The sequence below is a fragment of the Lonchura striata genome, chromosome 19 (assembly GCF_046129695.1).
Source record: "Lonchura striata isolate bLonStr1 chromosome 19, bLonStr1.mat, whole genome shotgun sequence".
Taxonomy (NCBI): domain Eukaryota; kingdom Metazoa; phylum Chordata; class Aves; order Passeriformes; family Estrildidae; genus Lonchura; species Lonchura striata.
Window position 1 is genome coordinate 8344453 of NC_134621.1, and position 15678 is coordinate 8360130.

Genomic DNA, 15678 nt, shown 5'->3' on the forward strand with positions numbered 1-15678 from the left:
AACGGCCCCAGGGCGAGGAGCCCCGCGGCTCCAGCCGCTGCCGGGCGCCCCGGTAATCCGCCGGGCCCGTTCGTGTCGCGGGCTCCGCGCAGGGCTCGCCGCGGACATCGCTGAGGGAGCGGCTGCGGCAGGAAGCGTGTGCGCGGCCAGGCGCGGGGAAGCTGGTTGGTATCGCAACATTGCAGACATAGACCAAAATTATCGGCTCCCTCACCGAGCAGGCACTTATCCCAGGAAACATGCCCTGGCAGAGGTCATTTTATTTACCCTTCATATTTCCCAATTTGCAGCAGACAGAGAAAAAAAAAATAATTCTCTGTGTCAAAAGGTTGTTTTCTCAATAATGGTCTTATGCAATAAATTACAGCCTTTCTACTGCTTTTACCCTTTACTTAATTGCTCCTGCTTCTGAAGGCAGTTAATGATGACATTACAGCATTACACTGGATCAGACTGATGCTGGCCCAGGTTTCTTCAGTCAACCCTTAGGTTAATTTGGTTGTGCCAATTATCTGCTCTTTAATATTTTCAGTCAGAATTAAAACATAAAGAATCCTGCAAGATCTTTCAGACTCTTTATTTCATACCAGTCTTTAAATTTCTGGTACTTTATGAGGTGATGGGACAAAGTTTATTTACTAACCAACATTTAGTGGGATATGTGAGCAGAATTCAAATTATTCCAAATTAGCCATTGCAAACAGTTAAATATAAATTATTAATTTTCAAACAGTTTCCTATGTTATCTGCAGCTGTAGCTGCGCTGAGGTCTGGGGTGCTCTTGCACCAGGCAGTATAAATATGGTACATAGCACGGGTTACAGTTTAGGTGAGAAGTAGGTGCAGGTATCACTCAGACTGCTTCTCTCATTAAATGGCACTTCAGTGCTTGTGGAAGTGACTTATTCACAGGCATCTTGAGTTCTGTCTTAAAAAGCAGGATTCCTGCCTGTAATAGAAAACCAGAGTTACTGAGAGCAGCCAGCACCTGTCAAAATCTGCTTCAGTGAGGAATGGCCTGAGCTCACCAAATGGATGGTCAGAGCCTTCAAGCTGTTGGATGTCCAAGCACTAAACTCAGCAGTCTTAAGGCTCACAGCTGAAGGAACTGAAGGAACCAGGCAAAAGACTGCACAATTTGAGTGTCACTGCAGAACCTCAATTTAGTCTTGATTTTTTTTATGAAAAAGACAACATTCTGTTTGAAATACAGATACACGTATTCATCTCAGACATGTTTCTGTTCATGGCTGTTCTTGTATCTAGGAAGACCTTTGAATCCTTATACAAAGCTGATGTTAATGTTTCCAGAGTCTGGAGATAAGCTAATGGTTGTTTCCTTAACAACAGGTTTTCCCTGCAGGAACAGAGCCTACAGCTGAAGCTGTAGCTGATGGATTGGTTTTGGCTGTATTAAACTACAAGCGACTCACTGGAATCTCTGAAGCTTTTTCTGCCCTCACTTTGCATGTAACTTAGGCAACATGTGGACTAAAACTCCTGACCTCAAGATAAATATTTGTGCACCTGGAGTTTGGTCCTCAGCACAGGCTTCTTCCATAGCATGGTATGTGCTGAGGAAAGGCTGGAGGCAGCCTCTGGGAAAAACTGGGCACAAGCTGTGTCTGACCAGGGCACCACGCTCTGGGCTTCATGGGAATCCTCTTACAAAATCAATTCCCAGTCAGGTGGAAGTGGGGCAAAAGGAAAAATCTCAGAATATTTGAATCACTTAGTGCTGTAAGAGTAAATCCTTTTCTTGGATTATTTACCTTCCACCTATCCTACAAAAAGAAAGAGAATAAAGTAATGCTTATTTATTTTTAATACTTCCCTATCCCATGTATAGGTGTACAGTCATTCTGAGAAGCAGCAGCCTGCAGGCTCTAGAAACAGGTATCTACAGTCAGGAGCTGCTTTTGAAAAGAGTTACTTTAATCTTTTGGAATATGTGAGGGAGACATTTAAATACCTTTAAAAGCAGTGCTTGAGCAGGCTGTAAAATAATAGGTAATATTTCTCCCACAGAGCTACTACGAAGCTCAGTTCATTTCTCTATAATGCCCCCCTCAGAATTTCACAGCTCAGGGCAGTTTAAAGCCTCTACTTTAGTGAGAAAAGAACATTACATGAGCTTTGGGATTCTACATAGTTTTCACAAGTCCTGGGGAAGACCTGAGAGCTGCAGGACAGCCCTGCTTGCAATTTTATGCTGAGAAGCTTTAAGAGGAATGAGGCAGCAGCTGAGCCTGAACGTGTGAATCTTGGCAAACACAGGGTTGTGTGTGTGAGAGCAGCTTTACTGTTGGTTTGTTTGGTTGTTACCAGTGCAACATTAAACACAGCAGAAAGAAGCTTAGCATGGAAAAACCCAAACAAAGCTCCAGCCCACCCAGTGTGTACAGAGCCCAACAAGGACTGGCTTCCCAGTGCTTCAGCTGGCTCTGATTGTGGTATGGAGGGGAGTATGAGCTTCCTGAAAGCCACATTCCTTCCACAGCTCTTGTGGACCCATCTTCTGCTTGTCAAACACCCCAGTGAGAGTGTTCTCAGCCCCTCTCAAATTCCTTCTCTGCCAGTGGCTTCACTGCTGTCTTTGGATACGAATTGTCTAACTTGGAAACTGCCCATCCTGTCCTCCACCCCGTCACTTCTCCCCACACTGATCCCAGCCCCTGGGCCTGGCTCCTTGCTGGCACAAAGGGGCACAGCCTGAACATACCCTCCCCAGGGAGCCTCCCCATCAGCTCCCCAAGCCTGGCTCCAAATCTGCTTCTCAGTTTCTAAAATCCCCCTGGGAACTGCAGAAGTTCTGAGCTCTTCTTGCTTCCTGTGCTAAAGCACATTATTCTGGGGTTTGGGGTTTTTTAGTGCTGCTTCATTTTTAAAGCTCAGCTGAGGATAGATCACAGAATCATTAAGGTAGGAAAAGACCAGAGCATTCATAACTCCTCAATTACAAAAGCAGGCAGGTCTCAAAATATCCCAAAGAATGGTGGAGAGAAACATTTTAAAATTACAGGAATTTAGTCCTCATTTGCCTTTGTGACCTTCCTATTTATTTATTACTTATTTATTTATTGCTTCTAGACTCCCAAGTACCTGTGGAGAAACAGCTATATGCAGCTGCTCAAGTCCTTGCACTCAGAGAAGCCACATTGCCAGAGCCAGAGGAGGTTCCAGTTTGCAGCCATGTCCAGCACAGCCTCTGGTGGCTGCCAGGAGCTCAGGTGGATTCACAGGAGAGGCTAAAGCAAGGCCAGCTGGTGCAGGGCAGAGCTCTCAAGGTGTGCTGCTGCAGCCAAGGTGACACCCAGAGGCAGAGCTGGTCCGAGGGAAGGTGCTTTGCAGGGCAGCCTGGGTCAGGCAGTTTCAGTGCTGGGAATTTGCACTGGCTTCTCTCAGACCTGCAAAACGTTCTGGATGGTTCTCACATGGGTTTGTCTCTCCCTGACACTGAATCCACACTGGGGAAGTGGCCAGGGCACACCTGCAGCGATGCCACCCATCACTGGTGTCCCTGGGCCACCCAGAATAGCCACGTGCCTGCTGCCAAAGTCACAGCAAGGTTGTATGAGCTGGTATCTGTATTTCAGTGTACCTGGCAAATGTACAAAACTCTAAAAGCCTGCAATCTGATCTGCACATGGTGGAGAAGTCAATACTCCTCCCTCCACCGGGACCTTGGTGAGATAGGATATTGTGGCTGAGTGCTGGAGCACTCCAGAGTGCAACTGTGGCAAAATCCAAAGCTGGGGGAAGGTTGGGGGATACAGTGGCTCTACAGCTGCTGTTTGTCTGTGCAGGGATTGCACCACAAGGCCTTGACAATAATGTCAGATGCTACAGAAAATTTTCTGTTAATCAGGGAAAGCAAAGCACAAAATAAACACTGTGTCCTGACCTTTCAACTGCCAAATCATTCACCTATTTTAAATCTACAAGTAAATTTAGTTCTGACATTAAAGAACAGCTGAAGATACGTGTTTAAATCAGCCACATACACTGCAAGTTTTCCACATGCACAGGAGCATTAACACCAGGCAGCAGCACCTTCCTAGTTCTGCCTGGACAGATGCTGTGGTTCTACACTGATGGGCCTAATTTAAATGGTTAGTTAAAGAAAAAGAGCATTGACTATAGACTAGAAATGAACAGCAGCTTTTAGATACACAAGTCCAAAACAACTGTCAGGAGGTCTATAATGTTTTTTTGGGGGCAGAAGGAGAACATGTGGTTGGGCTGTCTTTGGTGATTTTATTGCCCCCTGTCTTCACAGGGAAAGTCAGAAAAATTAATCTGAATTAATAACACCTGTGACTTGAAAGTCACAAGAGTTAGTTTTGTTATTCAGAGTTAAAGTGGCCTTCATTTGATTTAGCTTTCTTCATTTTCCAAGTAAAGTACACTAAATCAGATTAATGCCACTTAATTCTGAATATGAATATCTGCGTAAGTCTTAATAGAATTTAACTAATATACTTTAAAATATAATTCAACTCAGGCTCTCTGAGTGTCCCCTTCAAGGAAAGACTCACATCAATAGACTTAATGGGAATTGTTCCTCGATTGTGCTGGCATGAGATCAAAACATCACTCTCATAAAAATAGCCATATCTTGCTTAGATGTCTTTGTTCTGAGAGCATTAACACCTGACCCAGAGCTGAATGTATACCTGCTGAAACAGAATAAGAAATGGCAGCATGGGGTGAACCCTTAGTTACAAAAGAGGGATAAAACACTGACTTTGGCTTTTCCAGCTGAGATGGAGAAAAGGCATAGGTAGTCAGGGTCATTTCCATGTTCTGAAGGTGTAAAAAACATACATTGTTTTCATAAGGCTGATATAATTCAGGCTGTTGTGCTATTCTAGACATTGTAATTTCAAACCTGAAAGTTGCTAGAACCTTTATTTACATGAACTTCACAGAGGTGTGAGGAACTTCTGTCTCTGCCAGTAACTTGTAACCTTCCACTGAGCAGTAGCATCCTCGGGGCCCATACTCACACTTCTTTTTCCAGATGAGCTTTGCTGGAGAGGCTGGGCTTAAACAATGAGAACATGAAGATGCAGACACACCCTGGAACAAACAAGAGCCCAGCTTTGAAAGCAAACACAGGATTGATGTTTTCCCAGGTTAAAGAACTGCCTCTGACCGAGCACTCCCTGTGCAGTAACACAAAATTACCATAGCTAAGATTCAATCCTTCTCTGCTCCCCCTACAGCCAACCACCAGTGGCAGCTCCATCCTGGCCCATTTCTCCAACAGATTCTCCCTCAGCTTGCAAAGCCAGAAGTTCTCAGTGCCTCCACAACTGGATTCTTGTTCTGGACTTCACATTCTCCTTTAGCACTTTAGGGGAAAGATCTCAGCACGGAGATTTATCAAATAACATCTCACTGTGCTAATCATTCATGTGGCTAAATAAGGAACCTGTGCTCCTTAGGATATCTGTTATAGGCAATGAAAAGTGACAGGTTCCAAACAGGACTCTCAGTGGCAAGACTGGAGTGCAGAGCAGCCTCTTAGCTCAGACATGCCAGGTAGGTGTCTCGTGAGGCACTGAATATTCTGCTCACCTTCCCTGTGTAATTTTCATGACCTGATGCATAACCCAGTCTCCAAACCTGCCCAGGTGCCCTGACCCTTCTCTCCAGCTCCTGCAGCCATCCCCTATTGGCACTTTCTGCAAGCAGCATCATGCTGAGCAAGGCAGCATCTGGCTCCATGTGACCTTGGGGTTTTCTCAGAGTGCCATTAAATCTTTCAATTAAATATTGCTCAGTATTCTATCCAGCAATAATTCCTGAGTCAAAATTTCAAGTGCTGATGGATAATGTATATGTTTTCCACAAGAATCCAATGAGATATACTAAGGAATCTGATATGTACATGCAGAGTCTGCACTGGAATAAAAACTAAACTAAACATGTCTAAGCTTTTAGAACATCAAATCCAGATTCCAGACAATATTAAAACCCTCCAGATTTGACTGGGACTCACCAGTCTGTGTTGCCTTCCACTGCATTTAGACAGAGAATTAATCTTGATATTCAAAGCCTTCCAAAACCTCCATGTTTCAAAAATAACAAAATTTATTTCTCTTTAAGTATAGGCTTGTTACAGCTATTTAGGAACATCTTAGTGAAGTCAGATAGATCTTGAACCTCCCCTGGGGATGGTTTAGATGTCAGTGTTCATCCATTAACAGATTGGAAACTATCCAGGGCAATATTGCAAGAAAACACGCCATGTCCAGGCTTTCTTCCTGTTTCTTCCTCTGTTAAACAAGACTCTCTGAGCAGTTCTCTACAAATAAATCCAAGGTTAAATATGATAAATAGGGCAGGGAATGCAGAGAAATTCAAATTGCTATTAGCAATGCATCCTGCTGTTTGGTCAAAGGGATATTCCTCTCTATTGGTAGGGGAGTATGGAGTAAAAACACTTGGACAGTGAGAACCTCATTTTGCCCCAGTTCCATCACTTATTCCTGCTCCTTGTCACTGACAATAAGTGTGCAAAGGATTTACTCTTCCTCAGGACAATGCCACATGCTGCCTGTGTAACCCCAATTGACACAGAGTCAGGAAAAAGCTTACCAGGCCCAAACAGGTTTAATGCTGCCTTCCAATGGATATTGTTTTGCATAAGAAACAACCAAGTTCTCATACACAAGCAGGCAGCTGAAAGAGGAACAGCTGTCCTAAGAAGGCAAAAGGCAAAATATGGAGGAGAAGTTGGTGCATTCAAGGTTTCTACCAGATGGAAAACATAGGCTTGGAAGATGCAGGCAGGAGGGCAGTGCTTGGGGTGACAGGGAGACCCCAGCTCCTACAGGAGCAGCCTTGTCTCCAAACCAGGCAGAACCAGATGAACCCTACAAGAACAACCTTGAGAATAAAAAAATGTGTTTCTGGATAAGTGCTGGCTAAAATGATTGAAATAGCTTGCAGAGAAAGAGAATTCCTGATTCCTCTGATTTTAGAGGAAACAGAGTTTTGTACTTTCTCTGTAAATAAAAGGCCTAAGTGATCAATTTTCCCTGCTATTAGAAACAATCTACTGGGCATAAAACCTTTTAAGTGCTTTGGTCAAAAAGAGGACTTAAAAGCTCCATTCATTTCCTCATGGAAAGGCAGGAACTTCATCCCTTTGACTGCAAATGCACAGATCTTGAAAAGCCAAGGATGCATGTGCTGGGGACATGATGATGCTGACACTCCTCTGTCCTCAGCCTTATCTTTCACTGACATAAGTATAAAGCAGGTGTAAAGCAGCTTTATGATTTGTGCTTTGTGAGGAGCACCAAATGATTTTGGGCCAGTGAAATGACTCTAGAAGACACAGCAATGGGGAGCACACAGCTCTCTCCATGTTTGTATACAACAAAGAAAACACAGATGTGACCTTTGTCAGCAGTCAGTGCTCTCATTAGTGTGTCAGAGATAATAACTCTTACGCATGAAAATCTGACCTACATAAGCTATAAAAGAAGAAAAGGCAACAATTTACTTAAGTCTCTATTATACTGTTAATGATTATAAGCTGAAAAACTAGTCCATAATGCAGGAAACTTGTAATTAAAAAGCATCAATTATCATTTTCTCCTTGCAGGGGACATTAGTCAGGTTTGCTTTCCACAGTCCCCTTGGGAATACAGATAGACATGTAGGGCTGTGTGATTCACTCTGGAACGGTCAGAAAGGAAGCGACTCAGTGGAAAAAGATTAGCTTCAAGAAAAAAAAAAAACAGTAAAAGGAAATGATAGTTAAAGACACGCCTTTCAGTGTTTCTTGTTTGACAAAGTACAGGTATGTGTCAGGTTGTTTCTAACAGACCAGCTCTTGCCTCCCTCCAGCCATGACTAAACTGGATTTCTGCAGTGTACACGATGTTCTGAGGCTCCAGGGCTGAACCAGCTGATACCTTCAGTCATGCTGAACATACCATCCTTCTGCAGAGATCAACTGGTCCCTGGGAGGAACGTGAATCTCTCTTCAGGGGGCTGAAAATTCCCCCTCTGCTGCCTGAAGGTCCCTGACTCTCAGCCAGGGTGAACAGACCATCTGGAGGCTGTTTCAGACACAGCATTCTCAGGTAGAACCAGTTTTTCAACAGTGCCAATGTGTGCTGTAAGCCCATCTAGAGTGGTTCTGGCAGCCCTGAGGAAGTGCCAGAAAATGTGATCCATCATTTTGTGTGCAAGAGCTGCATTCACCCTTGGCTTTCTGTGCTTCCAGCTTTGCCATGGATCACACTGCAGAATCACAGCTCACCTCCAGCCACCCCTGAGCTTTTGCCTCCTAAGAGCTGCTGCAGCTCTCAGCATTCCTAATAAGAATGCTCTTCAAAACTCCTGTTCCTTTAATCAGCATGCAACAAAAATATAAAAAACCTCAAACAGTAATAAAATAAAACCTAAGCTTTGCATTATGGGAGACTGTGAGATTTTCATCATGCTTTAAATAATTTAAATTATTCAAAAGAAATCTATATTTCCTATTGACAATCTGATGTTAATTTAATAACCTGTGTGGCTGTAATTTTCATTAATTGACTTACACTCTGACCACATCTTAATAGACTTGGAAATTTTTTCTCCTATTACACTCTCACAGCCAAGGAGGGATGCCAAGTTCACCCTTCCAGTAATACCATGATTCAGCCCACTTAAGACAAAGCTCCCATCTTTGTCCTATCTTTGTCAACTTCTCTGTCCCCTCTGCTCCTGGGACAGACCAGCAGCCCTCCTTATCATTCCCTTGGAAGCACTTCTCCCCACACAAGGCAGAGTTTCCTAAGCTGGTTGGAGTTTGAGCCACTCCAGAAGATCCCACTGTGAGACAGGCTGGGAGGCTGGTGAGAGCCCCAGGGAACTCAGGAGTTTGGCTCAGGTTAATTCCATGAGGACTGCACTCACTCGGGGCTCTGAGCAACACAAGATCTCAGGAAAGACTCTTCTGCCCTTGTAGTGGTGTCTCATTGATTTGCAAAGTGAAATTGTGTCAGTCACAAGTCAGTGGAGACTTGGCTCTGTGTGTAGTAAAACAATGAATAAAAAACAAGGCAATGCACAGGATTTACAGCCAAGCTCTCCCTATGAAGAGCTAATGGTGCTTTCTGGAAACAGGTGATTTCAGCAGTCACAGCTCCTGCAAGCACTCAACAGGGCTTGGATTATGCCAGCTGAATAACAGTGTAATAGGATGTTTTCTTTTGAAGCACACATTCCCAGGCTGGTGCATCACACAGGCCCTTTGGTGCCTCAGGACTCCACATCCCCATCCAGGACTGACACAATGGGAGCAGCAGAAACCTGGGTCAATGGTGCCATTACCTGCAGCTGGGCTTTTTGTTAACATATATATTTTCTGTTTCTCCTACTGGTCACCTGACAATGATAAACACAGAAATGTTTGGGACAAGCCACCTCCAGAACACTGATTCTGCCACAGCAGCACATCCCCAGAGCAGCACCAACACCAAGAAGTGTGGAGCTGTTAAGGTAAGAGGACTTGGGTTGTTTCTTCCAAACCTTCCACAGTCAGGAGGATTTCTTGCCACCAGCCCTGCTCATTCCCCTCTGTCTTTTCTTTCATCTTCTAATTTTCTTTCTTCACTGTACTGAGCCTTCATGTCAAGATCTTCTTTCATCTCCTGAGTAAAACATTAAAACAAAAAGACAACTACAGAAAAATCAGGGCAGTAAGCAGAGGACAATGAACCATCACACTGGTCACTTCTGGTTTTCATTCAGTGAAAAAAATTGTTATATTTTTTATCATTGCCTCAAAGGACACCCTGATTTCATCTCCCACTCTTATACCTTCAGGATTACACAGAAATATATTGCTAATCTATTAATTTCAGAGGCAGAATACATCTTTATTATGACTAACAGTTTAGTAGTGGAATTTCTCCTCAAACAATACCTGTTGGATCTGAATTCCTCTTAACCACAAGACTGTGGTCCAAGCAGTGTGAGGTCCATTTCTAACAATCACCATGAGAGCTTCACACTCAGTCAAATCCAGGCTGATGGGGGCAGAGCCAGAGAGCCTTTGCAGTGACAGCCTTGCCCTTTGCTGCTTTGTTCCCAATCTTTCATTTCAGCTTCATGCTGCTGTTCTGTTTGTCATCAGACTTTGCAGTGACTCCTTCCCCAAGGAAACTGTGATTTCTTTTGCTATTACATTTAAAATTTAACTACAGCGATTATTTCCTGTAATGGTGAGAATTTTTTCAGCCTTCCCACTCAGCACGTTTGTGGCTGGTGAGAAAATAAATTACCTATATAAATAAATGCTCACATTTAGCTGAAACCTTCCATGCAAGCAACATTCTCATGACTGCTCAGCTCTCTAATGGGAGCACTTGTGATATACAGTGGAACATTGCATAGTATGAAGGCAATAAGCTCCACTTTTTGTGATTCCTTAGATATATCAAATTGCTTATCACCTCCCAAATAACTGCAGAAGTGATGGTTATTATGCTTTCACTTATTCAGAAACTCCTTGAAATTCGAAACAACAAAATGTGCTAGCATTTTAAATCTGTACTGATACGTTATTGCGTTCAGTCGCGGGGGTGCCTTTGATACATCTGTTTTTCTCAAACTTTGTTGCATTTTCCTGTGCCTGCCCTCTCCTTGCAGGAGATGGGCTGTATTCAGTTGGACAGTGTCACCTCCCCTGCCCCCAAAAGCTGGGCTCAATACAGCTCAGTGATGAACTGCAGCACAAAGAACTTGAACGGAGCCAAGCTCACAAAGCAGCAGGTGAAACAACACAGCGGAAAAGTAAATAAATGCGGAGGTTTATCAGGAACTGCTCAAAGCAGTGCCCCAGCATTCACAAACAATTCACTACCCTGAGGGAGAGGGGAAGAAGGCACGGTGGGCAGGTTTACGCTGCATTTAGGACAGTGTTGTTTAAGAGTGGCGGCGGTGGGGGAGAGGCGGGCGAGCGCTGTAGGAACCAAAAATTCCCGTTTATTGCTCCATGGAAAAAAGAGCCGGGACGGGCCCAGCCCGGCGCTGTCCCCCTGCAGTGCCCCCGCCGCCCACCAGGGGTCAGCCCGGCACCGCCGCGGCTCCCGTGGGCACGGGGCGCGGTAACCCGCCTTACACCGGCCTTACACCGGGGTTAAACCCGCCTTACACCGGCCTTACACCGGGGTTAAACCCGCCTTACACCGGCCTTACACCGGGGTTAAACCCGCCTTACACCCGCGCTAAACCCGCCTTACACCGGCCTTACACCGGGGTTAAACCCGCCTTACACCGGCCTTACACCGGGGTTAAACCCGCCTTACACCGGCCTTACACCGGGGTTAAACCCGCCTTACACCGGCGTTACACCGGGGTTAAACCCGCCTTACACCGGCCTTACACCGGGGTTAAACCCGCTTTACACCGGCCTTACACCGGGGTTAAACCGGCCTTACACCGGGGTTAAACCCGCCTTACACCGGGGTTAAACCCGCCTTACACCGGCGTTACACTGGGGTTAAACCCGCCTTACACCGGCGTTAAACCTGCCTTACACCTGCCTTACACCGGTGCTAAACCCGCTTTACACCCGCCTTACACCGGCGTTAAACCTGCCTTACACCCGCGCTAAACCCGCGTTACACCCGCCTTACTCTGGCGTTAAACCCGCGTTACACCGGGAAGCTCCTGTTACACCAGGAATTCAGTCAATTTAATAATTAAAGGAATGTATTAAATTCAATCAAAGTAAAATTGGAAAAGCCACAAGCGAATCAGCACGAGCCAGGCGGTCGGTGCTGGGTGAACTGGGTCCGGACCATGCGGCACCGTACCCTGGCAGTTCACGGGGTACTGATTTCACAGGGGTTTTTATACCGTTCCCAGGCTTAGCGGGATTCTGTGGGGGTCCTCCTGTTTCCTTTTGTCCTTTTTCACATATTCATGCATGCTCTTTTCTTGTGGCGCTTCTAAACTGAGGTTTTCCCGGAATACTCTGATTGCGGTAATCCCCCCCGAATATCTTGTTCTGGCGACGAATATTCATTTTAAGGCATATCTTCTAGACAGAATAATCCTTCAGAATAACCATCTTTTGAGACAGGAATTCATCCTGTGTATATTGCTCTTTCCCGTCACTTGGTTCCATTAAAAAAGATACTGTATTTTTTAGTCCTGAGCACGAATTTATTCTAAATCATATATTACACAGGGGAACTCCCGTTACACCGGGAACTCACTGGGCTGCGAATGGGAAAGGAAGGTAACCGTGGAGAGGAAGAGGAGCCTCGATTCAGGCGTTTCTGTGTCACCTCTAAGGCCTCTGCTCTACAACAGGAGAAATGTTCCAAAGTTCCCCCACCTGGGCGCGGGTGAGGCTCCTCCCGAACGAGCGGAGCGCAAGCAGGATGTGCGGGAACTGCTCGGAAAGGGAATGGCACAAGGGACTCGGGTATTGCCATCCCAATGGAAGTGCCCCGACAAGGAATGGCACAAGGGACCTGGGCGTGTGCCATCCCTTCACTCTGCTCAAAAAGTAAATATTTACCCACACCTCATTTTCTGTTTCCTGAGCTCAACTTGGTGACAACACAAAAATTTCTTTTTTGTTGTTGCTGTTTTCAATAATGTATTGTTTGAGGTCTAACCTGAGCTTTGATTTGTTCAGTAACAGACTCAAGACTTATTTCCTAAATATTTCCAATGGAATCATGAGGCTTGTTTGGCACATGCTCATATCAGGACTCCTTGTGTAGTTTGCTCATGAGCCCATTTACCTTATCTTCACTGGCGATGTCTCCTGAATATTGTCCCATACTCTGAAATATTTTTGTTATCTGCAAGACAAAACAGAAGAGCTCAAAGCAATGCACAGCACTCTGAGAAATGGACAGTTCACACGTTTCAGTAGGGCAAAAAACTACAGGGTAACTAAATCCAAAATAATGTAGGATTATTCCTGACAACAGATAAACTGAAAGTGAGCAACGAATTCTTCCTCTGCTACTCTATCATGCCCAGATGATATTCTGAAGCTTTCCAAACTCCACTGTTTTCCCAAGCTTTCCCAAAGGCTGGGAAGAACTTGTGGAGGAATTTTTACCTTTGCAATTTAGTAAAAGACTTATGTGAATGCAAACACTCCCCCACTCAGTTGTTAAAGCAATTCAGTGCATTTACCTGCTTTAAATGGGTTCTTGACTCAAGATCCAAAAGCCTGGAATCTGTTGCAGAGAGGGCATCTTCCAAATGCCAATCCATACAATGGATCTGTGGCTCACCAAGAATAAAAAACTTCACAGGCATTCATTGCAACATGAATGTGCAAAATCCAGTGCAAAGTTCAATTCAGTTTTCTTTATTAAAATACCTTTTCACATTTCTTATACTAACGCATTTGCATGGGCACTCATGGGATGCTGAAAGAACATTTGTCAACAGAAGAGAGCTATGAAGTCAGTCAGTTTTGACAGGCTCATGATACAAACAACATTTGCACAGGGAACAATAAATTAGAGATATTAATCAGTAACCAGAGCTTGAAATTTTAAACATTTGGAATGGAAGATATAAACCCCTTTTGTGTTTCTTGCTGGTTTTGCACCTTTGATGCAGTGCTTAAAGCAGCAATTGTATATCTATATACAAATCCATGACCTCTTTTTTACTATTTTCTAATTAAAATGAGAACCTTCTTACCTGTGGCCCAGATATTGTAGGAATTTAATTTGCAGTAAGAAAAAGGGACCAACTGCAATGTCAAAGGCCATCTGGTTAAGGGGTTAAGGACAGTATTTTTTCTCTTTTGTTTTCTGTTCTTCTTTTAAATTAATGCAGCCAAGATAAACATGGGCTGCGGGATTATATCTGTGTCCAAACTAGATCCACGTTAATGGTTTATAATACTACAGAGAAAAAGGATAGGTATGGAATTCCATACTGGACAAACTGGGCACAAGTACAACTTCAGATCTCTCATAAAATCAGAGGAGTAAGGATTGTACATAACAGGATTTTCAGGTACAAACTCACTGACCTGGGTGTTTTATATCCACTCAATGAAGACTTATCATAGAATCATCCAAAATAACTGTGATGGACAATCATTTCTTGAAGACCCATCACATCAAATAAACCAACAAGCATCAGAACTTTTAAAGGGGAAAAGCAATTTAGTGAAGAAGAAAGACTGTTTGTCCCTCTGATAGAAGCACTTGGTAAAGTCTGAATCTCTGAACAGTTATTCAAGTTTTTTTACAGAGCTCACTCTTCCCTCAGGCCCTCCCTGCAGTGTCACATCCCTGTGGGTTATAACTGAGCTGGCTCCAAGCCTGGTAGCAGTCCAGCTGCTGCAGCACAGGGAGCTCAGCACAAGCTGCAAGATCATGTCAAGGTAAATCCATGGCTGGCCAGGCTGTGCTGAGCTCTGTTCTGCACAGTGGTGGCACTGACAACCAACTTAGCAAGTTTAAAGCAAGCTTAGATATTTCTATGTCCTACTGGTATCACAGTAGTTGCTGCATTGTAGAAATGTACTTCCTCAGCTGTAGCTCCCCCTTTGTTTCCTTAGAGCATGAATTGGAGGCAAAAAAGGTAAAATTGCATTAGCAGGAGAAATCAGAGATGAGAACCTGGGTCAGTGGTTTCTAGAGCCACTTTCCTATGAGAATTTTTATTTGTAATTTTTTTCCATTAAATGCTTTAGGAACATCTCTATTGTTCCTCCTAAGGAAATAAACTTTGAAAAGACGAGTCTGGCTAACTCATAAATAACTGCTGCAAAGCCTTTGAAACACTTGCAACATCTTCCATCTCCTGTTGTTTTCTTCTCCCAGTTGATCTTTAAGGTGACTGTACTAGGTAGCATCAGGATGCCCATATATTCTCTGCTGGCAAAAAGAGCAAAAGAGAAAAAAACAAGGTGTGAGTATAGCTGTGCCCCTACCCTGTGTCCTGTAACATATTCCTTAGAACCCTCCACAGTGAGCTAATAAAGACTCACTCTTCTCTGGGGAGATATTGGTATTATCTTCATCAGAGAGAAAAAGAAATAAGACAGTGGGAGATTTAGAGTACAATTACAACCTAGACCCCAATACTGTTAATCACCAACATCTGTAAGTGGGTGCTGACTGACAAAAGTTGGATTTCTAAGGGAACTGCTGGCACTAAACACACTTGGAAGTCAGATCCCTTATTTACTAGATGTTCAGCTGCCACAGTCAGACCCCAGCACCAGTCCCAGGAGAATAAGAATCTTTCCTTAAGGGCTGGTGTCTCACAGGGAGCAGTGCAGCACCCAATTTCTGGACACTGTTCCTGCAAGAGCTGTGCCAGGGGTGATCTCCAGGGGCAGAACCCTGGCACTGGCTGGCACAGAGGACAGACAGAGCAGTCCTCTACACCAGCCAATGGGAGCGGGCACAGGGAGAGCCCAGACTTCATTGTTTTTACATTATATGACAGAAACAATTCTGTCCACTGGGGATTCACAACTGTCAAGTCTTTCCTGGCATCAGTTGCCAAAGTCTCCCTCCAAGAAATTTCTGCTCAGGGTACGTGGTGGCCTCTAACCTAACAGTTCAGTCTGTCAGCACTGAGGCGCCTCATTCCTTTTGTGGACTTACCCCAAAGGATTTGCCCCATGAGTCAGAGGAATTCCTGGTTTATAATTCAGCA

The 15678-nt window shown here is 44.3% G+C and overlaps 1 protein-coding gene across 5 annotated transcripts in view; it reads right to left on the bottom strand.

Annotated features, from left to right (window-relative positions):
- Positions 1 to 13341: 13341 nt before the first annotated feature.
- Positions 13342 to 15678, bottom strand: part of PECAM1 (platelet and endothelial cell adhesion molecule 1) — a 31581-nt gene continuing 29244 nt past the window's right edge. For 3 of the 5 annotated variants that reach the window (XM_077787386.1, XM_021537459.3, XM_077787385.1), the window contains one exon: positions 13342 to 14885. In XM_077787386.1, coding sequence (XP_077643512.1) covers positions 14856 to 14885 — 30 coding nt within the window. In that variant the 3' untranslated portion in view covers positions 13342 to 14855. Of the gene's footprint in view, positions 14889 to 15678 lie in introns of all 5 variants that reach the window. The other 2 variants (XM_021537468.3, XM_021537450.3) reach the window with 1 other exon arrangement.